Raw genomic sequence first — 27,590 nt, forward strand, 5'->3', positions numbered from 1 at the left:
AATTTTGTAATTTGATTATGGAAATAAAAGTTCATCAATGAATTTAATCTTGTTGTTTTGCTCCAGGGACAAACTGCTAATATCATTAATCCATTTGACAGATAACCAAAGCTTTTATGAGAGAAAAGTTTTTTCATATTGACTACATGTAGGCCTTACATTTTTCTACCTAAATAATTCCAAATTTGATTACATGCACTTAAAAGCTACATGTATTAAATTTTCCAGAATCTATGCCAGTTTTGATCAACAGTCTTAGCAATTTTTCTTCCAGAAGCATTTACTGCTGGCTTCATTGGACTTTTGACCGACTCCAGCATTTTTCCAATGTTATCTCTTTTATGATTCGTAATTTTGTAATTTGATTATGGAAATAAAAGTTCATCAATGAATTTAATCTTGTTGTTTTGCTCCAGGGACAAACTGTTAATAACATTAATCCATTTGACAGATAACCAAAGCTTTTATGAGAGAAAAGTTTTTTCATATTGAATACATGTAGGCCTTACATTTTTCTACCTAAATAATTCCAAATTTGATTACATGCACTTAAAAGCTACATGTATTAAATTTTGGCCAAATGCACCATGGATATTACACAACCAAGACTCAAAGACTGACAAACATGTAAAAATATAGACGAATCCAATTTCACACATTCCTACACCTCAATATAGCAGCCATAGCTGTGTCCCCACCGGCTCCATCCCACCTAAAATGTGAAATGATACGGCTTTAGCAGGGATTTTAAATTGCATTCCATCACCAGTTTTACACATCTAGACAAAGGAATGATGAACATTTACATTACAATACAATATGACATAGATTTTTAAGCAGCTTCAATCTGGCTACCCAATTGGGCAGTTACAACACCAGTTTGGTGCGGAGGGGACCCCGTAATAACCAAATGAATGCTGACCATCACTTGGCTCGTTTGATTCATCTATACCATACAACTTTAAAGTATTAACAGAAAATTGATCTTACCACATCAGCATGTGCAGGGCGTACTTTCTTCTTGCCAGTGTTCTTTATGTTGTTATCGGATACTTTGACTGTTACTTGTTTCTTTGCACTCTCCGGTGTTGTTGATGCTGCCTTGTCCCCCTTTCCTTTATCTTTCCCCTTTGTATCAACCTCCAGCGTGCCTCCTTTTGCGGACGCACTCATGACTGGAAAACTTGATGCACAGCAATTAGCCAAATCACGAGAGTGTAGGCAGATAGGGGTTGATTGAATTCAGTCCACAATGTGGCTGTAATGTTACCAAGTTGCTGATCTTACTATTCTGCTTCTCGGTAGTCTGTAATCACTTGTGAGAACCGATGAAAAAATTGCTGAAATCTTTAGTCTTATATGGATTGTAAACAGACCATTTTTACACCACTTTAGTTACATGTAATACTCTGCCAACTGATTGATTGTCATCCAGCGCTTCTTCTCATTATGTCTGCTGTGTAAACTCGCCGTATGAACCTAGAAAAAATTTAAAGTTTAAAGTTTGAATAGACATGTATGATTTATTACTTTCATTAATTTTTAATATCACGTTATATGTATTATAGCAATGATAGAATGACGCAGGGGTATATATTTTTTACCAAAGAGCGTATACCAAGGGGTATAGGCAGGTTTCATGTACACCACAGGTCACTAACCCTGGAGGCACAACAACGATATTGGAGCACATGAAAATGAAATATCACCCACAGAGTGCTAGTATTCCTTACAAAGCATGGATTTGAATGACGCGCCAAAGATTCACAGAGGATGATAATAGTTTGTTTGTCCTCCAGTGTCACTTGGCTGACTCTCAATGCAGGTCATTTTTATCAACCTTTTAACCTTTCGTGCAAACACCCTATTAATTTACTTTTACAGGACTTAGCATGTTTTTTAATGGGTAAGGGATTGTTTTCTTCCAGAAATGAACTTGTCTTCTAATTGATTGGTACCATCAAGTTTGATGTTTTATTGAAAAGCATGCCTCTACCATGCCACATTGGATACTAATGAAATGTCCAGAATGTATTGTTTATGAGTTTTTTTATGACTTACTATTCTACGCATTATTTGGATCTTATGTTGAATTTTGATGTGTCTGACTCAACCATTATCAATGAAAATTTATGGGTACCAATCATTTTAATACACCTTGTACCCAAAAAGTACAGTTAAAACCCACAGCAATGATTAAAATAACATTCAGCATTTGAGCTAAACTGTATGAAGCAAGCTCATTAAATTTGCAAATTGTTACAGACTATCCGCGCTACCGCTATTGAGTTTATTTCTGCATGCTCGAACAGGGTATGTACACAACAAAGCTTACAACATGTACCAGAAGTCCCCACTTACTGGAGATTCAAGAATTCTAGCCACAAATTTGCTCTAGAATGTGTGTGGAATGCCAAGAGAAAGTCATGCGAGTGAAGTTTGTATCAAATAACATGCATTGTTTTGTCCATAAACCCAAAGTATTGAAATTCGAGGCCCTTTAGCTAATATCATTTGCCTTGTGCATTGTCAGTGGATGACAGCATACATTGTACAACGGTGGCTCAGTGGTTACGGCCTTGGACTCATAATCTGAGAGCTTGCTTGACGTGCGTGGGTTCGAGTCCCCGTCCCGCCACCGTGTTGCGCCTTGGGCAAGGCGCTTTGCCTCGCTTGCCTCACCCCACCCAGGTGCAATGGGAAGCTGTTAGGGGTAGTCACAGTCGTTGTACTGATGAACCCTGCGCCATTTGTAGGCTGCAAACGTGGTTCCGACATATTCTAATAACGGCGGAATAAATGTAAAGCGCTTTGAGGCTGTTTACGGCATAAAGCGCTATATAAATATCTACATTTATTTTTTTTTAATTTACAAGAATATCTCAGCTTGAAATCTATCTAATATCCACGACGACACAATATACTGTGTGGATTGAGATAGATCATGGAATTACATGAAACTGCTTCAGTCACTTAATCGTCCCCAATATTCAAGTGCATCAAAACAATTCTTTGTGAAATTTAATGTTGCCGAAATTTATTTTGATAACTTATCTGAATCTTCAGAGCGCAGTTAGCTAATTTTTTAGTTTACTTTAACCATGTTTATTACAAGTCGTCGATGTGTCATTTGACCAACTTTTTCATTGCTTTACTTTGTGTCATGCTTCACTGATTCTGAATGCGATTTGAGAATGGCTGCAAGCTCTATCCTCATGCTCCAATGTCGGTTTTATCAGTGGCCTGGATTGAGCATAGACTTCTTGATAAAATTTCAGCATCCATCTCAGCCACTGATTCAATTGGCATGATTTGATGTGCCCCTGCCCCAATACATTGCAAGAAGACAAAGAGCCTAGATACCCAAAGTCCTGAGAATCTGTGTACGACTGTACGTGTTACCATACTCAAGAACTCTAGCATCGAATTTACGAATTTGCACACGATAGCATGCATTCAATGCTAGAGTATATCGCTAGCGTTTTTCAGTCAGTCACAGCGTTCGAAATACCACATGCATACATGCATGGATGCATGTCACAACTTTGAAATGTGGATGAAAGTTAGTTTGATGAGTCAACTGCATCTTTTGAGTAAAGATTTCCTGAATATTTTGAACAGTGCAATTTTGGCAACATTTTTGATGCAATTGGCCATCGTGATCAGCTGCGTATACAGCTGAACTTCCCCAGCATGACATGGTGTCATGGCAGCTTCTGCAAATCTGAATGCAATGGTCTAGTCTCGAATGTGAAGCTCAAAGCTCATCGGTGTGCAAATTTGTGGCTAGACTTTTCGAGCAAATCTAAACATCAATCCCCACATCAAACATGCATTGTATTTTTGTAAATTTTATACAGCTTGAACTTGCAGCGTAGAACATAAGACATTTTTATGCATAGCATTAGCCATTATCAGCTTGCACTGTACTTGCTTTTTCAATTGTTACATTTGCGCACTTCAGTGACTTCACTATATTATTAAACTATAAGTCTATGTACATATGTACATTGTAGATATGAAAGATGAATTCAAATTTGCTATCAAACCACATCATTTTATATAAATTAAAGCCCTTGAGTAAAAAAGATAGCCAAAACTGAAAACTGTTTTGTCATCTAGCACTTTCCATAGCAAAGTTACATTATAAATGTATCTTTGTCAAAAGTTGACTTTCATCAAAAATATTCTGCCAACTTTTATTATTGTATCAATTAAAAAACAAAACGGCATATAGTGTCATGATAGAGCAGCTTTTCTATGTTTATTTCCAACTGCTATCATAAGTATCAACATCCCTCTAAAATTCCATGTGCGATTTATCTTATCACAAAAATAAATCAATTATTTGGGTCAGTCAAGTGATAGCAGACAACATGTAGGTTTCCTTGAAAAATCTGTTCTTTTAATTTTCTATGTAAAATATGTAATGAATTGTAAATTTGTATTGTGTTTGGGCCCCGGTTTTGGGCCAATTTGGCTGACTAGCAAATGTGTTATTGTTAACTGAAGTTTGCCTTTCGTACCTAGCAAGTCTATCAGATTCTATGGCATAAAATTGATTAATTGCTACACATTTCCAAAATTGTGTAGCAAAGTGATCAAAAATGTCAGAGTTGGAGTAGCATTTTGCTCAGGCCTACTAAAAATAAAATTCGGTTTCCGGTAACCCGCCCGTCCCTCTTTTTTGGTGCCGCAAAAAAAATTTTATGCCACTTTTGGAAAAATAAAATTTTTCAAGAGTCGTCCGTGTCGAAATTCTGACATGAAGTTGTTGGAAATCACATATATTTTATTTTTCCCCCGACTTTCTGCCATTCAGTGATTAAAGAAATACAGTTGAATTGATAGATAATATTTATCGCGATATAGGCCAATGCACAACTTTTTTTATTTTATGAAAACAGCGTGCAGCAGGACTCGGCAAATCCCGGCAAAATAACCAATGCTATGAAGCAAAAGATCTATCATGATAGAGCAACCCCCATGGCAACAAAAGAGCCAACCATAAATGAGCCGACTCATGGAATCGCGCTGATTCGCGCTAAACCTCACCACGTGTGATTCCTCACACAGCTTCACGGATGATTTCATCTCTTAATCTCCAATCACATAAATTCTATGAAATAACTTGCATACAAGAACTTTACAACCCACCAATCACGTTGGGAATTCCCAGGTATTCCCTAGTACGTCATATGCATAAATTATTATAATATCATGGGCTGATTAGGTGATCCATTCCCAAGGTAGCGTAGCGGCCAAGCAAAATTAGATTACGATATATATGAAAATCAGCTGTTGTGGTCGAAGGTGTACAAATATTAAACCACATGCTTTGGGATCAAGTATCGGGTTGTTTTTTGTATTCTTTAAAGAAGTTAAGATGTAAAATAATGCTGGAAAAATGACACGATTTTTGCAAGCTTTTGCACATGAAATCTGGTAGATTTGCGGAGACATCAGAATGATTCACTTGATTGACAGTTTATTCAGGTAGTGATTATCACTATTGGTGCGCATGGAATTGTGTTATCAATATAAATCAAGCTCCTTGTTTTGGTCTTCTAAAAATAGCTTTGTCACGCCCAATAGTTCCATATTTGGCTTTTGTTGATATCATATATCTGTCCAATCACGATCAAGATGTTTTTGGCTAATCAATATTCATGTATACATTGTAAGTGATCAGCCAATCAGAGTGTCTTTACCTAAAATGTAAGTTACTGATAAAAATACCCCCTCAGGCGCCAGGAGCATACTTATTCACAATTTACATCACATTCTCTAAACATGTACCGTATATGTAAGTTCATATCACATGCACAATGGTGTACATTAATTTACGTAATAAATGGACATGGACGACATTTGCAATGACCCTTATTTATAATATATTTTAGTAGTGGAATATTACAGAACACATGTGGTGATTAGTGTGATGACCTTCATTATTAGTTGCGTCTTTTTCGGGGTATTGACATACCGCCGATGTTATGGAATTACAGATACCATTTGCCTGATGTAAGGTTTGTTCAACCAGTTCAACAGACCACTTTTAAACAGTGCAATGTGATAATTAAAACCAATATATGTGTACATGCAGTATCCCTCCCCTCTGACTCAATGGAATATGCCCAAGACCGCCTGCTCTTGAAATAAGGAAACCCGCCACCGCCATGTGATTTGTTCATCATGTTTTTAACAACTTGTGGCGTTTGTGCAGTTGGCCGATGATGGGATTTCCCCAACATCAGAACTGGATATTTTTATGAAATAGATTTTTAGAAGTTACTATTGATATGTTTCAATAATATTTGACATTAATATCAAGCACAATTTGTTAAAAGCTGGTCAATTTAATCCAGAATACGCATCACTTTTTGATACTTTGTTGTCAAAATCGGCAATGTTATTGGTGTTAGTGCAACTTGGTGGATCATTTAAACATCGGTAGCTGACATCGGCAAAGGTAAGTTATTTTTACCGATACGATTTGTGCCGATAGGGGCACCATCGGCACCGATACGATGGCCAATACCGATGATCGGTTCAGCTCTAGACAGAGGGTAGCTAAATGATATTGGACAGTACGGCACACTTGTGAAGTATGAGAAGAGCTTTTGCAATTGAGACCCTGAGTCATACTGTTTTTCTGTTGGCTAGCCTTCAAGTGTTAAATTCGGTCGAAATTTCAGTATGTGCAAATAAAATTTTTTTATAAAATAAAAATTTTTCCTTCCTTCCGTCCCAATTTTTTCAGAGCATGTTACCGGAAACATCATTTTATTTTTGTTTGGCCTCAGCGATATCCGTCTACGGCCAACACAGCTGCTTGCAGCACTGCTACCGTACCGTACGTTAGTTCAAGCTTTTAAAATAATAAAAACAATAACATTTTTTTTTAATGTTAAAATGTTGGTGTTCTTTTAAAAACATGATTGATAATTGTCCTCGCATTTACAATGATTTGGACACGCGCGACGTCAAGCAACGTGTACATGGAATTTTGCACAAAATACTACGCACTGCACTGGACGGTAAGTACTAATAGTCGTGATAGTAGTACGCTGAATTTGTAAAAATGATTTGGATTTTTACTAGTCAAAATAATGATTGATTGCATGATCATGAATGATGATTGGATGGATGACTCACACACATCACACCCAGTCAGTGTAATCACAACAAGTCTTCCAAGAAGATATTGTGATCCAGATAATGACAATAATTTGATGCTTCTCTATTGTAATCAGCACTATCTCAGTCACATAGTACATGACTCTTGTGTTGATACACTGGACTTTTACACTCCACCGATCAAACTGATCGAGTGTACTGTACGTACTACGCACATTTCTCTTCCGAGGATTCTGCACTTTAAGCTTAAATTATAACCAGTTCTGTACTTAATTTTAATTATTTCATTTTTGCAACAAATAGAGTATCATACCTAGTAGCTGCACGTTGCACGAATTCGTCTGATTTCCAGAAATAAGGTGATATTTTGGCTGTAAAAAATCGAGGTCACCTCAGATTTTACCAGGCAAATGACTTTCCACAAGTTCCCTGTAGTAAGTGTTGCCAGTAATTTTCTAGCCACAATTACCTATACTTATAAAAAAATAATATAAAAGTGACATTTTTACCTTTTAACGACAATTTTACCTTACAAAATCTTCGCAAAAATATTAGTAAGTAGTTTGATTACAAACTCTTTTCATAATTTAATTACAAAAAGCTCTAAATTAAATTAATGATTTCCACAAAGTAGAACACATCTTGCAAAGGGCAGGGTAGTCATCCTTACTACGCATGCGCGAGTCTAAGCCCAGCACCGACTGACGTCATTTGAGGTCATTTTTACCACAAAAATGTCAAATCACTGGGAAATAAACTTTGAAGCTATTGGACTGTGCAATAATTATGTCAATTCTCAAGTGGTCTGTCAAAAATTAGGGGCTATGCAATAATTAGGAGCCCTGGGGAGGGTAAAATTGGGGGAGGGGGGGGGGCAAGAAATTTTTGGCGAGCCGAAAGGGGGGGGGCAAGCAATTTTGGCCAGCCTAGAGGGGGGTGGCAAACAATTTTCGGCACACATTCATGAGGCGCCTTTTAAATAAAACGCTCTAAAAAGGCTTAGGAAAACAGTACGGAAACGCTTTTTATATACAACATATATCTAGTAAATTGGGATCCCAAAAAATTGGCGTGTGCAAAGGGGGGGGGGCGAAGATTCTTTGGCGGGCCGAGAGGGGGGCAAGCAATTTTGGCGGGCCGAGAGGGGGGGCTCATAATTATTGCACAGCCCTTACTTCCTGCCCCTTTGGCCGTGCCAAAAGATCTTTTTCCCCCTCCCCTTTCGATGTCAACCCCCCGTGCAATTATGGGGGGCTATCATTTTCTTCGGAAGGGGGCCCCAAATATGCGGGGTCATAAATTTGTGGAAAGAAAAATAGGGAGTGTCATACAATTTTGATGTCCACATGTAGGAGTCACAAGATGACAGATACCGGTAGTGTGTTTATTTTATTCAACTAAAGACTGATTTCAATAGGCCCTATAATTTTAGCCCGTTTTAAGGTGTATCGGGGGTCATAAAATCTTTTCTGATGGGTCGTAATTTTATTGACACCAACTTTTGGAAAATTTGGGACCCCCTTTCGAAGAAAATTATAGCCTCCTAATTATGAACCCTGTGGAAGGGTAAAATTGGGGGAAGGGGTGGCAAGAAATTGTTGGCCATCAGCAATTTTTGGCAAATCGAGAGGGGGGCAGGCGATTATTGGCACACATTCATGGCCAATCATGGGGCGTCTTTTATAAAACACTCTGAAATAAAAAGACTAGGAAAACAGTACCATACAAAGTTAAATATGCAAATTAGGGGCTGTGCAATAATTATGAGCCCTGGGGCGTTTTATTAAAAAGGGCCCCGTCGCCAAAAATCGCTTGCCCCCCCCCCCCCTCTCGGCCCTTTTCCTAAGCCTTTTTCGCGTTTTATTTAAAAGGCGCCCCAAGAATGTGTGCCAAAAATCACTTGCCCCCCCTCTTGGCTTGCCAAAATTGCTTGCCCCCCTTTTGGCTCACAAATTTCTCTCCAGGGCTTATAATTATTGCACAGCCCCTTATATAGGCCCCATTTCTAGACCATTTTAGGTTTGCAAATTGGGGTCCAAAAATGTGGCATGTGTATAAGGGGGTGCAAAGATTTTTCGGCAGGCCGGGGGGGGGGGGCAAGCAATTTTTGGCGGGCCGAAAGGGGGCAAGCGATTTGGCAGGCTGTTTGAACTGACTTTACCCCCCGATTATGCAAGTGCAGCGAGCAGGAAATTTTGCATATTTGAAACTGTTCCAAACAATTTCCTATTTGAAGAGCTTAGTTTCAAAACCCCTTATATCCACTTGCCGAATTTTGAGAACACAAATCATCAAAAAAATCACTGATAGGCGCCTATATGGGGGTTTGCAACAAAAGCAGTTTTTGGTGGGATGCTCATCCTACCCAACTGCATGGCAGGAAAAAATGGGCAATACGGGAAGCTCATTGCAGGGAAATCTTTGGTTTTTGACCAAAAAAATAAAGAAATACATAAGGGAAATATGTCATACTGGAGGGAAATTTGGAAGAACTGGAGGGAAATTCTAGATTGCTTGCAGGGAAAAAAACATTTTTTCAGCCTGTGTTAACCCAAGCATCCCACCAAAAACTCCTTTTGTTGAAAACTCCCTTATATCAATGATTTTTTTGATGATTTTTGATGTGTTCTCAAAATTCGGCAAGTGGATGTAATCATGTAAGGGGTTTTTAAACTATAAGCTCTTATAATAGACCTATACCTTTTTAGAACTTAATAATAATATTGAAACGGTGCCATGAGCATCTGTGCCAAAAATTGCCCCCTCCCCCTTTTTGACCTGCCAAAATCGCTTGTCCACTTTTCTACCTGCCACATTATGAAGACTTGATTATAAAAAGGTTTAGCTTCAAATTCTCTTATAGGGCTATTCCAGAAAATATGATAGTGCACACGGCCGGTCACACCCCTACAGAGGAGTAATTTTGAATCACAGAATTGTCTGGATTTCCATCCAGGTCAGCTTTCTGAAAACGACTGGAATTTCCAGTTGCAAATGTCACTTGAAAAAGTCTGGAAATCTAATTAAATGAAGGAAAAATCACGGAAATGTCCAAAATGAGCTCTTAAATTGAGCTCTTAAATTGAGGATTTCTGACAGTCACAATTGAGGATTTCCAACAGTCACAATTTTTGACCAAAATGTAGGTTTTAAAAGTAAAAACCTCCAGTGTTCCTTTTTTGCGATATATTTCAAATTTTATGTCATAAATAAGAGCACACTTGAATTGGCCATAGGCCTATACGGCCTACTGAGCCTGAAGTTTTCCAGCGTTGCAGATTTTCCGCGAATAAAGCGGAATTTTAGGATGAAAAGCAGAAAATGCAGTTTTCATAAAAAGAGAATAAAAAACATCAAAACACCATAAAAATGAAAATAATGAACTTTTTTCTCCTTTCCCATTTGTCCCTTTCTTTCCTTTTCGTGAATTTTCCAGAAAGAATTCTCAATTGAGGAAACTTGCGAAATTAGAGGACGACACTATCACCACCTGGGACCCAGGCCCGCTTTCAAAATTGGACTTACCCCCTCAAGTGTTTATAACTGTCCAATTGTTGATCCTGGGAACCGACATGGCGGATCGGAGCGCAGAAATTATTAAATTTTTGTTACAAAATTATGATATTTGTATAAAGTTATTGCAGTAACCAATAACACATATTGAAACAAAGTACCTTGCTGCACATCAGAACTTAACCATGGATGAAATTACAGATTCCTCGGGTGAGTTTTGGGGTTTTTAATTTTCGATTTTTATCGGTTTATTTTGTTTACCAACGTTTACCGTACTTTGTTTACTCATGGACATGGTTGAGTGTGCTTGTATTATACTAAAATGCAGAAAACCTTTTACGAGCGCGACTACCGTGATGTTGCAAATTCGGCGCTAACAACGCGTACGGCGCACAGTTCATTCATAAATTTCCACTCGGCAACAACAGATCGCCTCAGCAGCCAATCAGAGACAAGTGCGTGCAACGCAGTAAATACGCGATGTATCCTTACAATACGCGCTCGTCTAAGGTTTTCTGCATTTTAGTATAGTTGTACACTCACTGAACTGTGCAGTGTGTATGCATGAATCATAAAAGCCTACAGCGACGCCTACTACCTACTACTACCGTAACCACTCGGGTATAAGCCCACCCCCCTAGATGGGCAATTTCACTTCAAAAATGGGGGTGGGCTTATAACCGGGGAGGGGCTGGTAGTTGAATTTAAAAATAAGAAAAATCTTCCCCATTTGTATAATGCCCAATGTATCAGTAATTTCTATCATCTTCGTCAATTTTTTTTACAATTTTAAGTATATGGAATGTTAAGAGCTCTTGAACATAATTTTTTAGAAGTGGCTCTATACCTCAAAAAATAGATTTTTCTGATATTTTGTGCAATGATGCATGTTAGGGTGTTGACTACTTGTGTGACTAAAAAAAATTCAAAAATCGGCTCGTTGCCATGGAAACGGCCAAAACCCAGATTCTGTCATTTTGGGCCAAATTGGCAGTGAAATTAGTTAAAAAACATGTTATTTCAAATGTTCGCTGCAACTAAGCCATATAATGCTGGTACATTACATTAAGTTCTTGTGAAAGGACATCTATTCATCTGATGATCAGCATATTTAGAGGTCAATAAGTTATTCTTAAGAGTGTGCAGAGCCCATCTGCCAGGTGTATTTTCACTTTTTCATAAAATGTCATTTTAGCACCTAAAATATCATCATGAAAATCAACAACCCGGTATTGCCAGGATTTTGTCCATTCTAGTGTGGGTAGTACAAGCTAGGTACTTTACATTTTAGTAAAAATCAGCTTGGGCAAATGTTACTTCTAGATACAGTGTTGCCAGAAAAACCGGTATTTTTGCAAATCGACATTTTGTCAAATTACGCCTTTTTGTCCCCATTTTGTGCATTTTGACAAATATTTTCCTTCAAGGTGAATCCAAACAACACTTTTTCGTCTTTGTAAATATCTAAATAATGATAATTCAAAATTAGTGTTGCCAGAGTTCTTGATAAAACACCCAATATTAGTATTTTACTGATAGTATAATTTGTTGTTGATGGTTTGATTAGGAAATGCTTATTTCTAATTTTCATACATCGAATGTACATAGTATAGATTGTTATATGAATGTTTAAACACCTGAGCACAAAGTAAGTGTTGCCAGAATTCTTGATAAAACACCCAAAATCATAATGCCATGATCCAGTTGTCTCACGCTAAAGTTGACAACGTCAAAATTTGGTTTACTATCATCAATAGCTTGTCCTAAAAAGCGTATTCAAATTGTAAAAACCCCACGGTTCTAGTATTATCTAGTACAAAGTTATAGTCAGGGTAATTATGGGTATTAATTTTGTTCTTTGTTTTCTATTGAATTTTGAACTGGTCACTCAAACCTTACTGGACTGGATCAATAATAATCAAAAATATTGATATCAATTTCAGCAATAATTAAAAAATATATAAATATCGTTATCAATAATAAACAAAAATATTATCATCAATATCAAAAATATTAACATCAATAATAACAATAATAATCAAAAATATTTACATCAATATCAATAATTATCAAAAATATTAATATTAATATCAATATAATCAAAAATATTAATATCAAAAATAATCAAAAATATAAATATCAATTTCAATAATAATCAAGAATATTAATATCAATATCAATAATAATCAAAAATATTAATATCAATATCAATAATAATCAAAACTATTAATATCGATATCAATATCAATAATAATCAAAAATATTAATATGAATATGAATAATAATCAAAACTATTAATATGAATAATAATCGAAAATATATATCAATATCAATAATAATCAAAAATATTAATATCAATAATAATCAAAAATAATGATATCAATTTCAGTAATAATTAAAAAAATATATATATATCGTTATCAATAATAAACGAAAATATTATCATCAATATCAAAAATAAACAAAAACATTGACATCAATAATAATCAAAAATCTTAACATCAATATCAATAATTATCAAAAATATTAATATTAATATCAAAAATAAACAAAAATATAAATATCAATATCAATAATAATCAAGAATATTAATATCAATATCAATAATAATAAAAAATATTAATATCCATATCAATAATAATCAAAATATTAATATCTATATCAATAATAATGAGAAATATTAATATCAAAATCAATAATGATCAAATATATTTACATCAATATCAATAAAAAAATCAAAAATATTAATATCGATATCAATAATCAAAAATATTAATATGAATATGAATAATAATCAAAAATATTAATATCAATATCAATAATAATCAAAAATAGTAATACTAATCAATTTTAAAATATTAAGATTTTGATATTGATAGGCCCTATTAATATTTTTGATTATTATTGATATTAATATTTTGCTTATTATTGATATTAATATTAATATTTTGCTTATTATTGATATTGATATAAATATTTGTGATTGTTATTGATATTGATGTTAATATTTTTGATTATTATTGATATTGATAGTTTTGTTTATTAGTGTTATTGATATTGGTATTAATATTTTTAAATATTATTGATATATTGATGTGAATATTTTTGATTATTATTGATATTAACCCTAGAACTACGAATTATCACCCCAAGATTTCTTATCCGTCATAAAAAATGCGCGCATTTACGCCCGACCTAAACTAATCATAGATCCATCCTTTGCGCTCATTTTAGTGTAAAAATGTTTACCAGCACCTTACCTGGGGGTAGGACCGGCTGTCAAAGATGACCATAGAGGGGTGTTGGTGAGGGCCACCAATGGTTTCTACAGTAAAATAAATTATTTTCATTTCGCTCATGTAAAATTATTATAAGCTATTGACTTTTTACTTGTTAGTTTGAGGAGAAAATTCGGTCAAATTGCATTTTTTGTAGAATTTTAGCTGAAAATCCATTTTGCCAATACTTTTGTAAATAGCATTTGCATGGGCGCCCTCACATTATGACGTCACAGCGACATTGTATGAGAGGAATGTTTGTACTTATTGGTATCACTGGGGTAGAGGAGACCCATAGCTATACATTGATTCCAAATATAACGGTATATAGACGTTTATAATTGAAAATTAGGGGTTGCAACCCCCTTCGTAGTCTGTGTTACAAAATATGGCTCAGTAGTTCTAGGGTTAATGTTAATATTTTTTGATGATTGTTGATAATGATGTTAATATATTTGATATTATTAATATTATTGATGATAGTAAACCAAATTGATGTTAATACTTTTGATTATTATTTATATCGATATTAATAATTTTGATTAGTATTGATAATGATGTTAATAGGCCTACATTGATATTATTATTAATATTGATGATAGTAAAAAAATTTGATGTTGGATCATAGCACATATAAATATATATATATGATTTTGGGTGTTTTATCAAGAATTCTGGCAACACTTACTTTGTGCTCAGGTGTTTAAACATTCATATAACAATCTATACTATGTACATTTGATGTATGAAAATTAGAAATAAGCATTTCCTAACCAAACCATCAACACAAAATCACTAAAATGCTAATATTGGGTGTTTATCAAGAATTCTGGCAACACTAATTTTGAATTTTCAGTGTTTGGATATTTACAAAGACGAAAAAGTGTTGTTTGGATTCACCTTGAAGGAAAATATTTGTCAAAATGCACAAAATTGTGACAAAAAGGCTTAATTTGACAAAATGTCAATTTGCAAAAATACCGGTTTTTCTGGCAACACTGTATTTAGAAGTAACATTTGCCCAAGCTGAATTTTATTAAAATGTAAAGTACCTAGCTTGTACTACCCACACTAGAATGGATAAAATCCTGGGAACACCGGGTTGTTGATTTTCATGATGATATTTTAGGTGCTAAAATGACATTTTATGAAAAAGTGAAAATACACCTGACAGATGGGCTCTGCACGTACCCTTAAGAATAACTTATTGACCTCTAAATATGCTGATCATCAGATGAATAGATGTCCTTTTACAAGAACTTAATGTGATGTACCAGCAATATATGGCTTAGATACAGCGAACACTTGAAATAACATGTTTTTTTTTTTAATGTCACTGCCAATTTGGCCCAAAATGACAGAATCTGGGTTTTGGCCGTTTCCATGGCAACGAGCCGATTTTTGAATTTTTTTTAGTCACACAAGTAGTCAACACCCTAACATGCATCATTGCACAAAATATCAGAAAAATCTATTTTTTGAGGTATAGAGCCACTTCTAAAAAATTATGTTCAAGAGCTCTTAAGTTTTAACTGATATTTTTTTAATATTTGTTCTTAAATGTGAAAGAAAAGCATTGATGATTTAAAAACTTAGCCAAAATGACTACTGGGCTTATACCCGAGTGCACCCTTGTTCCCGGAATGGTTTGAAAAATAGGGGGTGGGCTTATAGCCGAAGGTGGGCTTATACCCGAGTGGTTACGGTAATACTATACTACATACATTTTAAGTCGCTGGTATTAACCAGTATCCACCAAAAAACGTTGACAACGTAAAGAAAGCAGCAAGTTTAAAAAGCCCCCACCTCGGCTCACTTTTTGAAACTTGGTCCCATTTGTAAAAGATACTGATTTAAACTTTGTCCTAATTATCAACTTAAAACATTTCCAGAAGTGTTACGTATCTTTAATGTACCGATGCGATATTAAGTTCTGGAACGATCAGAAAGGTTATTATGTTGTTCATGGCCAATATCCTATATGGTCATTTTCACGGTAAAGGGTGTAACTTTGGATTTTTAACATTTTGATCCGTAGTGTTCTAATAAAGCCACAGAATTCCATGATTTTTGGCCACATAAGTCATCTAGTTAGCAGCTACCTTGGGTAGCATAATCATCTTCGGGAGTTACTGCGTTCAGTTTTAGCAGGCTTAAATGTACCTAATATTGCCATTTTGAAAAACTATAAAAACAGTAACATTTTTGTAAAACCCTGTGTTTTCTTCAGTTAGTTCATGGATAATTTTTCTTATCCTGAAAGTATGGTCATATGTTCAGTAAACACTGCCACCTTAGATGCAACTGTGAACCGCCCCGTATTCTTGAGAACCGGACTTCGCGATCTGTCGCCTCGGAGGCTTCATTTTCCGTTAACAATTGTTAACAAACTTTGTGGGTATAGCTTTGGTTCATAATTCTTGGTTATTTCTTCACTTCTTCTTGATTTATAACAGTTGATATCTTAACTTGAAATGGGTAACAAAAATTAGTCGATTTGCAAGCTTTTAAAATTTTTATAAAATCTTGACTTCAAAGAGCCATTTTCCGTTAACTTTTTTTGAAGCCTCCGAAACAAACTGTTCAGCAAGCTTGGGCAAATATGAATAAAAGAGCTCATCCAATCTATTTATCAAAATGTAGCAAAGTAGATCCTCAAGTCACTTGTTTTTAAATCATGGAGATATATATCACCGTTTGAAAATGGACCCAATACAAACTTTCCGTTAACAATTGAAGCCTCCGAAACAAATGAAGCCTCCGAAACAACAATTAGGTTAATTATCATCTATGCATATCTAAATTGGTGTGTTCCATATTGATATCTGCATTGTAATTGTTACATGATATGTGCAGAATGTCATAAATTTAAAAAAAATTTGATATTATGGTTAATGTTTGAAAAATATACTGATACCCAAGAAAGTCCGTTTCCGATGCTTCACATGCAAATAACACCATACTTAACAAATGGGTGAAAAATTACCATGTTATAAATCTACAATATCTGCCGCATAGAATCATTGATTCAATACACACAAGAAAATAACAGCTTAGATGATCCCAACAGTGTTCTTTTCAAAAAAACTACTTCTGCAATGTTTACCCATTGTTAACATGAAGCCTCTGAAACAAAAAAAATGACTTGCTGTGATAATTTAAGTTTTGTCACAACTGAAATTCAATACTTAGAAGCAATGCATGAAAATTGGTAATTGTGATATTTTTTACCTATTTTTTCATGTCAACTTGTAGTAGTTAGCCAAATATTTTACTTTTATGATCACCGGTGTTGTTAACTGAAGCCTCCGAAACACAGATCGCTTGAATTGCCAATTCTAGAAAATAACTCCAATTTCTGTGAAACTTGGCTGGGAGGTTCCTTTCATCAAGTAGTATTTGTACATGAAGTTAGACATTCAAATTATTTTAGGAACCCAATTAAAACTTAAAAAATATGTTTAAGGTTGGGAAATTTCCATTGCAAATGACCCTTGATGTTAAAAATTTTCAAAATTGCAATTACAAACATAGCAAAACATGGTATAAAATTTAACTTATATCTGTTGACTTACTTTGGAATGGGATTTCACATGTATTCCAGCTTTCATGTCATAATTTTCTGAGCTTATGTAAAATACATTTTTCTTAGATTTTAACCAAAATGTTATGGAAATGTCAAATTTTTATCAGAAATCAAAAGGTTTAAGCCTTGAAACATTATTTTACTGGAATTTAAGTTGCTTCTATGCATGATTACAGTAAACAGAAACATATTTAAGTGGTTTGAAATTTTGACCCTAAAAATCAAAAGTTACACCCTTTACTGTGAAAATGACCATATATGTTTTGTTTTATAATAAGTAGGCATGTTAATGGCAATGATGCTATTGTTTAAACGTTAAAAACACCGATTTGCTGTTGATATTCAAAATGGGACCAAGTTTCAAAAAGTGAGCCGAGGTGGGGGCTTTTTAAACTTGCTGCTTTCTTTTACGTTGTCAACGCGTTTTTTGGTGGATTTTATTTCTTTTTATGAATGTAGCCAAGCAGCTTTAAGTTTTGAAAGTCATCGGGTTCTGAAGTAGGCCTACTCCATAAAACGAATAAAACAAAACATAGATGTTTGAAATTATATGTTATCCTTGATTTATGACAGTAAATAATTTAATAAAACTTTATCAGCCGTTTATTTTTAAAACTTGCTGGTCACAGCTACCGCGTGACTGTAATGTTAATAGGGATACATATACATTTTAATAAACTTTATTCAAGGCAACTAAGAAAATGTAAATATGATTATGAACAACACATACCCAATGTTGACGATGCCAGCGAGACACAGAGTCAGTGCGATTTACTTCAAATTGAAGCTGAGAAATGCGTGTATGATTATGTAGCAAGGCTTATACTACGGAAGCGTCTAAGTGCCACGACTTAGCAAGATAATTATGTTTTAATGATTGTAGTTTTTGTAGCCCTGGGCAATCTAGTTGGATATCCAAATTTCGCGGTTGATAGTTCTTTGTAGCCCTCTTGCAATCTAGAACTTGGATTTCCTATTAGCGGCGGTTGTTGGCGGTCTTTCGCGGTTTATAGTTTTAATTTCCCTCATTCTTCATGTCAACCATGATTGTGGTTTTGTAGCCCTCTGGGCAATCTAGTTGGATATCCAAATTTCGCGGTTGATAGTTCTTTGTAGCCCTGGGCAATCTAGTTGGATTTCCTATTAGCGGCGGTTGTTGGCGGTCTTTCGCGATTTGTAGTTTTAATTTCCCTCATTCTTCAAGCCCTGCTCTCTATCGGGGTTCCGTGTGTCTGTGGTGGGGAAAGTCCCTCCTTTTAATAGGCATTTGGGTATTTTTGCCGCTTTGCTTATTTGCCTTTACGTAACTATGACTTTAGTGGCCTTCTATATTTGGTTGTATCTTTTTGGATACGTTTTTGTCCCTGCTGTCTTTCATACTATAATAATTTTTCACACCTATAGAGTGTATGCAATAAACCCAAGCGGAACGAGAGTTGCTAAGTAACCGCTACCCGAACCATAAACACATGCATGATCAGACAACAAGTGTTCAATTTCCCCATAGCTTCCCACGTTGTACACATGTCAGTCGAATTTGGCGGTGTTGGTTTGTTTGTCCTCCAAGTTATAGCATTGTTCACTTTGTGTTGAACATTGTACGTGGGCCTCATTGTAATAACTCAAAGATAACTGTGATCAACATTTCAAGAGGTCACTCTCCCGATTAAGCTAAACAACCTATGTGGAGGAATTTTATGCATGAGCAATCACATCAATGACGTAGTAATGAATACCCTCTATAGAGTGTATGCAATAAACCAACCGAACGGTATAACAATTGAAATGACAGTCATGTTGGAATACAGTTCTACGATAGCTGAAGATGACAAAGGGACAGGTCTCTAGATCGATTCAACAACCATTCATACATATCACATGTTTTATTGTCCTATTATCATGCGAATCGCCCGTGGTAGGACAGAACTAAAATGAGAAAAATATTGGTAACATCTTGCTTTGATAAAAAAAAATAATATCATAATAGCACTGGATGATTAAAATTGTGTTATCCTTGATTAAATTACTGACAATAAAATTATTGTTTAATAAAATATTGAAAAAATAAGTTGGTCATCGGATTTCTAACTCGAGTCCCGGATTAGGAGTTCAATGCCTTAACCATTACACCACGAGACTTGGCTGTGAAATAGCGTGTCGATGTACAATATTTATTATATGAATTGATGTGTCGTCCGAAAAGAACAAAAGAATTGTGAAAAACTTGATTTTTTGGCGAATGGGGTTCGAATTTGTATGTACGGTATTTCAGAAATTGCTAGGGTATAATTGGAAGTGAATCTGAAAAAGTAGTGTGAAGGTGATAACCAGGTAGACCTGTAGCAGTGTCTAACAATTCTGGATCAGTATGATTTGCCACTAATTTTAGCTATGAAATACCGCGTGAAATGGAAGCAAAAATATTTGTTTATTACGAACAATGATTGACTGTAGGATTGGTGGCCCTTTTTGAATTAATGAGTGTCAAGATATTACACCTGGGACTGTAAATAACATTTAGCATGGTTTTAGATACACTTTGTACCCAGCGAAAAATAACATCGAACAATAGAAGTCAAGTGTTTTAATGTTAGCTGTAAATATAGTCTCGCGGGAGCATCTGTTATTAGTCTTCTTTATCAGTCTTTTTTAAAAAACTTGCTGGTCACGGCTACCGTGTGACTCTAATTTCAAAAACGGGTGTACCGTGTAGCTTTGAATTGATCATGTTGATGTGATGGTTAGGCAACATACACGTCGGAGGTGCACCCTTTATCGTGTTGGTTACCGGTTCTTAATTCATCTTCGTTAGCAATTACGCACACTTACTGTCTATTGTACTGAAATTGTCTCTAGCTGTATATGAGGTGATTACGGTTTCTTCTTCTTGATCCATATTGAAATCAGATGATTATTTCTTACACATTTAGATGAAATTGGTGAGAACACGCCGAATTTTTCACTCGCAGCAGTCGTCCATGTTTATCGCGCAATGCAATATGGGAAGTCAGGATTAGCATATTCATGATATGGGAAGTCAGGATTAGCATATTCATGATATTAATTACTAATTCCACTCGGCTATAGGGGAGGTAATTGACTTGATTGACAAATCACAAGACGGCGTAAGGCGATCCCAGCCCCCATTGCCGCAAAAGCATTTAGCATACCTATTATAAGAAGTGGTAGAGTCCACAGAGACCCGGATTGAACAACGTCATCACATGGCCATCAGTGTTGAATTACTTGGCAGCTTCGCCGGTCACTGCGATCACGGCAAAAATATGAAACTACAAATTCGTGTTTGAACAGAAAGGATTCCGCAGATAATGGTAAATTTAGAATCATTGTAGACTATGAAGTCATTAGATAGTCGATCTTTATGTTTTGGTGTGTTACATGTTTTTACAAAATAGGAATTCAGTTGCTCAACAAAACTCACAAACAATGTCAACAACTTCCACATGGAGTAGTTTGTGTTGTTTATCAGGGTCATAGGTCATAAGACACCAATTTGGTGTCGTTCCGCGCCTCGAAATATGAGGCTTACAGTTTAGGACTATACTATGCTGTAGGTATGTGTCATGTGGTAATGTTATCAATGCGCGATTAATTGCAATATGCGCTCAAACTAGTATGCTGGGCGTGGCGCTATGTCCGCAGATTTTGCGTGAGCGCCATGATTGCGAATGTATTTTATTATTGTAATTTCACTTTTGAATGTAATGTCCGACCGTGATGTCGTGAAAACTATGGAATGGGAAAAGAGGGAGAGAGAGATGGAGAGAGGAATAAAAGGACTCTAACTAGTCTAAGAATTATGGTAAAACTTACGCCTGATGGTGTGATAATTGTGTGATTTCATAGTTCTATTAAGAAGATAAGCCGGCAGGCACGTAACATGGTGGCAGCGGAAAAAGTAAATCTACAGGTACGCCATTTCCAAGAAATAGCCTAAGAAAGACTCAAATTAATCACCAAGAAAACACCAACGAAGTTTTCGAAGAAAGAAATTGGAAAATCACCCAAGAAAACATCAACAAAGTTTTCGAAGAAAGAAACTGGAAAATCGCCAAAGAAAACATCAACAAAGTTTTCGAAGAACGATACTTGGAAATCAACAACGATATCAATTCAAAGTCGGCAAAGACTAGTTCAACTTTGAAGAAGAAACATTCAGTGAGCTAGCCATAAGAAGAAAGAAGAGGACGCAGAAGTTCGCAGAACTGTAAATTGTTGTTTTACTTTTGGAAGCCCGGATTGGAAGAAAGAAGAGAGCGTCACAGTACCAGATAGCTTCGCTACAGAAGAAAGAAGAGAAGAAAACAGATAGCTTCGTGACTGTATCATCATCAATTCCGTTCAAATACCAGAATTGTGAGATTTGATGCATTTTCATCGTTGGAATATATTGCTGATTTGTGTTCTTCTGGAAAAAGACGGGTGAATCGTGTTTTCATGACAGTGGCAGTGTTGTCTACATGATCTACGCATCGGTGTGGCAGATTGATGTGGAAAATGGATTACGAGAGGCTGTCTTCAGGTTCTAGCCTGCTTGGATTCCTTGCTAAATGACCAGACATTTGGTATGATATTTTGACTGTTGGTCTTTTTACTTGAAGACAATCAAGAGATGTTTATATTTTCACAGATGAAAATGATCAGTAATATATTATAAAATTTAAACGAGGATTGTGCGATAGTGAAGCAAGTATTATAAATATTGCAAATGTATATGTGCACAAATGAAAGGTACGTACAACGAAATGTGTTTGCACATATCAAAATTAAATGATTGTATACATCATGCGTAGTAGAAATGTAGGCCTAAGCTTACATAATGCACGTCAATCTTTGTGGCATTCAAAAATGTTTTGTTGTGTAAAGCATAATTATGTTTAAAAACAAAGATAAACAGCAATGAAACATTATATTGTTTTAATTTAATATTACCATGCACATGGACAAATGTGTGCATTATTTCACATGCAAAAACTCAAGCCTGAGTACAAAAATATGTGTAAGATTTTGATTGGATTGTTGTAATAAGCGACGAGCGTTTGGGATTGCAGCAGTAGTGCGCAAGTCCATGGAGTCGACATTTCATTTAAAATTGAAATGAAGGGATAAAGTATTATAATATGGTCGTCAAAAAATGTTGTGTTTAAAATAAGATTTTATCGCAAAATGTGTGTATTATTTATTGATCAGGATTTCATGATGAATTTAAATTTCTGGACAAGCGTTTGGTATTGCAGCTATAGTGCACAATTAGTCAAGCGACATTTCCATATAAACATGGACATGTATAACTTAATTCATTATGTTCTGGAGAAATGGAAACTAGTGTGAGATTATCATTGGAGACGAAATTTATAACATAAATATTATTTGTATTTATGGCAAATGTACGTTTGGAGAATATTGTATAAAATGAATTAAAACGTGCATCAAAACAAATGTATGCATGAAATTATATTTATGCACACAAAAAGATGTAAATTTAACGCGATTTAGATGATTGACACAATCATATAGGAGTTCGGGAGTGTCATGTGGTAATGTTATCAATGCGCGATTAATTGCAATATGCGCTCAAACTAGTACGCGGCGTGGCGCGCTATGTCCGCAGATTTGCGTAGCGCCATGATTGCGAATGTATTTTATTATTGTAATATCACTTTTGAATGTAATGTCCGACCGTGATGTCGTAAAACTATGGAATGGGAAAAGAGGGGAGAGAGAGGATGGAGAGAGGAATAAAAGGACTCTAACTAGTCTAAGAATTATGGTAAAACTTCGCCTGATGGTGTGATAATTGTGTGATTTCATAGTTCTATTAAGAAGATAAGCCGGCAGGCACGTAACAGTATGCCAGGTGAATTCAAATTTGCCATCAAACTGCATCATTTTATATATCAAATTAAAGCCCTTGAGTAAAGAAAGCCAACACTGAAAACCTTTTTTGTCATAGCACTTTCCGTAGCAAAGTTACATCTAGTCAAAGATTGACTTTCATCAAACAAGATTCTGCTAGCAAAATTCCCCAAAACAGCATTACGGGGGTGTTCTTACTTTCTAGATCTTAGTCTCATGACGATATTATCTAGCAGCTTTTTTTTTTTTGAACTGCTATCAAAATCCCTCTGAAATTCCATGTGCGAGTCTCTCATCACCAAAAAAAATCATATATTTGGGTCAAGTGAAGTATAGACAACATATTTATGAAGGTTTCCTTGAGCAAGCGGTTCTTTTAAATTTCAATGTAAATTTGTATTGCCGGTTTAGGCCATTTTGGCTGACTAGCAAATGTGTTAACTGAGGTTTCCCTGTCATACCTATATGCTGACCAACAATCATGACCAACCACAGAATAAGCAAGTTTGATAATTCAGAACAGTGCAAATCAGTGCATTGTGGGTAAAACTCTGTAGGGATATCACAGCCAGGCCTCACACAGTAATTCAATGGTGACGAACTTTGCACTTTTAAAAAAACCTTTTTAAATTTTTTTTTGCCAGTTGTTGGGTCTGATTGTCCGGATAGAACTTTTATATAACAAACAAAGATAGTTTAATAGAACCTACCTTGGAAGTACCAAAGTTGTAAATGACAAATGAAATCACAGGAATTTTCGATCAGTCAAAGTCCATTCCCACAGCCGTCTATGGGAGGATTGTGTTATTATATCCCCAAGAATGTCCAAGAATATTACCCACAATGCACTCTGTTCTGAATTATCGAATTAGCTTATTAGAGAAGGAGAACCGGAGACGTACGAACACAATTCTGCGTCTCATCTGAAGCGTTTTGGTACTCGCGTGCAGGTCGCATCAAGTGTGTCTCTCAAATGCGCCCATTATCCATGTCGCGCTTGCATGACAACGAATGCCTCGAGCGCATTCCAAGGGAAACCGAATACCCCAATTTTTGCTCCAAGCCTGTATCGAGATGGCGGTCGAGTCCCGGTTCTATGGTTTTAATTTTGTGCGACCATCAGATCGTTCTACGGTTTCACTATTTAAATTACTATATGGCCCGAGATTGAAGAGAAGGCGAATTTCTTGAAAATGTGATGTATTTTTCTAAGAAAATTCCCTCATTTCACAAATTCTTTGCCACTTTTGATATCTTTTCATATGATGGAAGTGATGCTGATTTTTTAGGTATGTTTCTTGCTTCCTGTTTTTTTTTGGTTTTTTTCCCAAAGCAGTATAGTCATTTTCACTTGTTGTTTTACCCCATAATTTCCATCATTTATCAAAGTCCTGCCCTCCTTCCATTACATTAAACCTCGACTTCAAAGTATTTTGCAACTATTAAACCTTGATGCAAAAGTAAACCTTGATGCAAAAGTAATAATTTAAATAACTGTTTTCTCAGTACGGTATTGCGCTTTGTTGTAAGGCAAATTTTGAAGAAACCTAACTTAATTTCAGGATATCATACAAGGTTGGTTGAAGTGTCATTCTGAAGCTTCCAGGTATGATCTTTCTAAATCTGTCAAAATGTCAACTTTACTGAAGGGCCGACTTCTGGGCTCATTTATGGTGAAATTGAGCGGTCACAAATTAGAAGTAGGCATGGTAGGTGAGTTTGATAGCCAAAAATTACCAATTCTAAGACCCACAGTGTTAAACCTGCAAAAAACAACAGGGATCAATCATCAATGGGAATAGAAAAGTGCGGACTGTGCGGTGGCACAGTTCATGAAAATTACTGTCTTTATAGCAGACACGATAAACCAAACAACCAATTTAAACAGGCAAAGTTCTATGGCCCAAAATTGCCAATTCCAGTCCACAGAAATGTCAGGAAAACAGTACAAAAGTATACCGTACTGAAACAAGTGATGAAAATCACCGTGCACATACAATGTAAGTCAACAAACTAAACCAAACAGACAAAAAGAGCAAGCAATGTTTTGGAGGGGGGTGGGCATATCATGGTCGGAGCATTTAGTCTATGGCTGAAGACAGCACCCGCATCCAGGATCAGGGTTTTGAAGGATCTCAATACGAGGGGTCCTCAAAGAACTCAGTTTTTCCATGTTCATCATAATTAGCTTATAATTTGTAACAATCCAAGTCTGCAGTTCCTTCACACATCAGGCAAACAATTCACAGACTGCATCACCTGGCTGGGATAGGTGGATCAAATGGCTGGAAAAGTATGTTGCACATTATTAGTGTATACATATAAAATGCTGCCGGACTTAACAATTTGACTAACAGTGTAAATAATATAGGACAAATGTGGGACAATTAGTAGGACAAATATGACGTGTCATATCAAAAGCAGACACTTTTGGGCAGGTTATCAATTTTGAGGTTTTTACATATCTTTGCTCCACAACGCCGTTTTCTCCAATGAAATCGGACATTACTAAGCGAAGATATTGAGTTCATAAGTTATGGCATTATAAAGTTGGAAATTGAGATATCGGCCTTTAAAAATATTATTGACAATGTTGAGGGTAGGAATTACCTTGAAAAATGTCTCAAAAATACAAGATGCCAGTTATATTCCGATCTGAAACTATCAGACAATATTTTTAACATTAATAATATCACAAATTTGCAACAAACCCAAATTGTGAAAAAATCGCCCCTGGCAGATTTTTGGCTATTTCTCCCGGGATTTCTCCATTCACGATCCTGCCAAAAAAGTGTCTGCTTTTGACATGACACGTCACAAATGTGTGCGAAGCATGTGAAAATTATGTCACTGTAATTGACCCCAATCTAGGTGAATTGGGGTCAAAACAGCCAAAGAAAATGGTACACCACAATTGTTGGTTTGTTTGAATCCCAGTATGTTTTGTGCCAATTTGTATAACACTGAGCAACAACAAGTGTAATGAACAATAAGACGCATTCCAAACTTTTTGTTTGTGACTTTGTATAGTCTTCAAAGAAAATGTAGACCCTGGCCCTGAATCCTGGGCCCTGAGTACAACATTTGAGCACCTTGTCATTTTGTGGTGATGACGATGATTTGCGTTCGGTTGCTATGGCAACGCAAACAGTAACTCAAATGAAAGCAGAGTGCACTGAGCTATGAATGATATCATTACAATAGGTGTTGAAAATCTGAGCTTGGAAGGTCATTTCATATTGATTTTACACATCATAACTGAATCAATAGAGCATTTTATTCTTATTATTTCAATAAAGTAATTTTATGGTAAGTAAACACAGGAATGGATTGTTTTCTCGTTTGGACCACATATTCACTATCACATTTCATTAAATTCAATAAATTGGTTTAAAAAAATAACAAATAAATGATTGAATGAATGTTGATTGATTGAACATGATCGGTATGTTGGTTGATTGATTGATTGATCAGTTCCCATACTTCCCAAGTTTTATTGGAAGAACCCTTAGACTTGCTTTATTGCTACATAATAACAGCAATCTTTTCAGCACACCAGAACAAGACAAATTTGTAAAAATCTTTTGGCATTAATGCTTTAACATTGCTAGAGAGACGCAGGTGAGATATGATTTGGAATTGGAACCTTAAAGGTTAGCAACTAAAAAAACACAGCATCTTGCGAATGGTAGTGAGCTTTGGCAAAATTTGCATTGATCATTTCATAGCGAATGTGTAGAAGAATTCAAATATCATATACTTTTGTAGGTCCTGTGGTTCTTGAGAACTATGATGTAAAGAGGGCTGGAACAATAACACTTTTGTAAAATGTAGATAACTCATTAACAACAATAAATCAAGCAAGTTTTCAAAGTATATGATTTGTAGAATGAACTTTTGTAAAACATCAAAGTGTTATTTTTCAATAATATATTTATTTTGAGAATGAAATTTTTTTTGACAACCAATTTTAAATACATCGTGTATGTACCCTTAACGATGCCATTGGCTTCCTTGATAGCTTGGTTGGTAAAAGCACTGGTCTAGATACCCAGGGGTCGCAGGTTCAAATCCTGTTCAAGGAAGATATTTTATTCCTTGGCCTCCTCTAGGGAAATAATAAATTACGTGCAACTAGGAAGAAGGTTGTCTGGTCATTTTAAGGGGGTACTACACCCCTGCCCAATTTTGTGCCT

The 27,590-nt window shown here is 35.6% G+C and overlaps 2 protein-coding genes and 1 non-coding gene across 3 annotated transcripts in view; 2 read left to right on the forward strand and 1 right to left on the reverse strand.

The window, feature by feature from the left end:
* Positions 1-7,566, reverse strand: part of LOC140136855 (uncharacterized) — a 68,163-nt gene extending 60,597 nt beyond the window's left edge. The window contains exons 1-2 of the mRNA XM_072158457.1: positions 7,454-7,566; positions 991-1,479 (exon numbers count right to left, since the gene is read on the reverse strand). Of these exons, the coding sequence (XP_072014558.1) occupies positions 991-1,173 (183 nt within the window). The 5' untranslated portion in view covers positions 1,174-1,479; positions 7,454-7,566. The remainder of the gene's footprint in view (positions 1-990; positions 1,480-7,453) is intronic.
* A 3,141-nt stretch (positions 7,567-10,707) lies between these two features.
* Positions 10,708-27,590, forward strand: part of LOC140136848 (uncharacterized) — a 52,690-nt gene continuing 35,807 nt past the window's right edge. Inside the window, exon 1 of the mRNA XM_072158446.1 lies at positions 10,708-10,863. The gene's annotated coding sequence lies outside the window, so the exon portion shown is untranslated. The remainder of the gene's footprint in view (positions 10,864-27,590) is intronic.
* Trnas-aga (transfer RNA serine (anticodon AGA)) lies at positions 27,406-27,479 on the forward strand. Its single transcript has one exon. It is a non-coding gene; the product is annotated as a tRNA-Ser (tRNA).

The sequence above is a fragment of the Amphiura filiformis genome, chromosome 17 (genome assembly GCF_039555335.1).
Source record: "Amphiura filiformis chromosome 17, Afil_fr2py, whole genome shotgun sequence".
Taxonomy (NCBI): Eukaryota; Metazoa; Echinodermata; class Ophiuroidea; order Amphilepidida; family Amphiuridae; genus Amphiura; species Amphiura filiformis.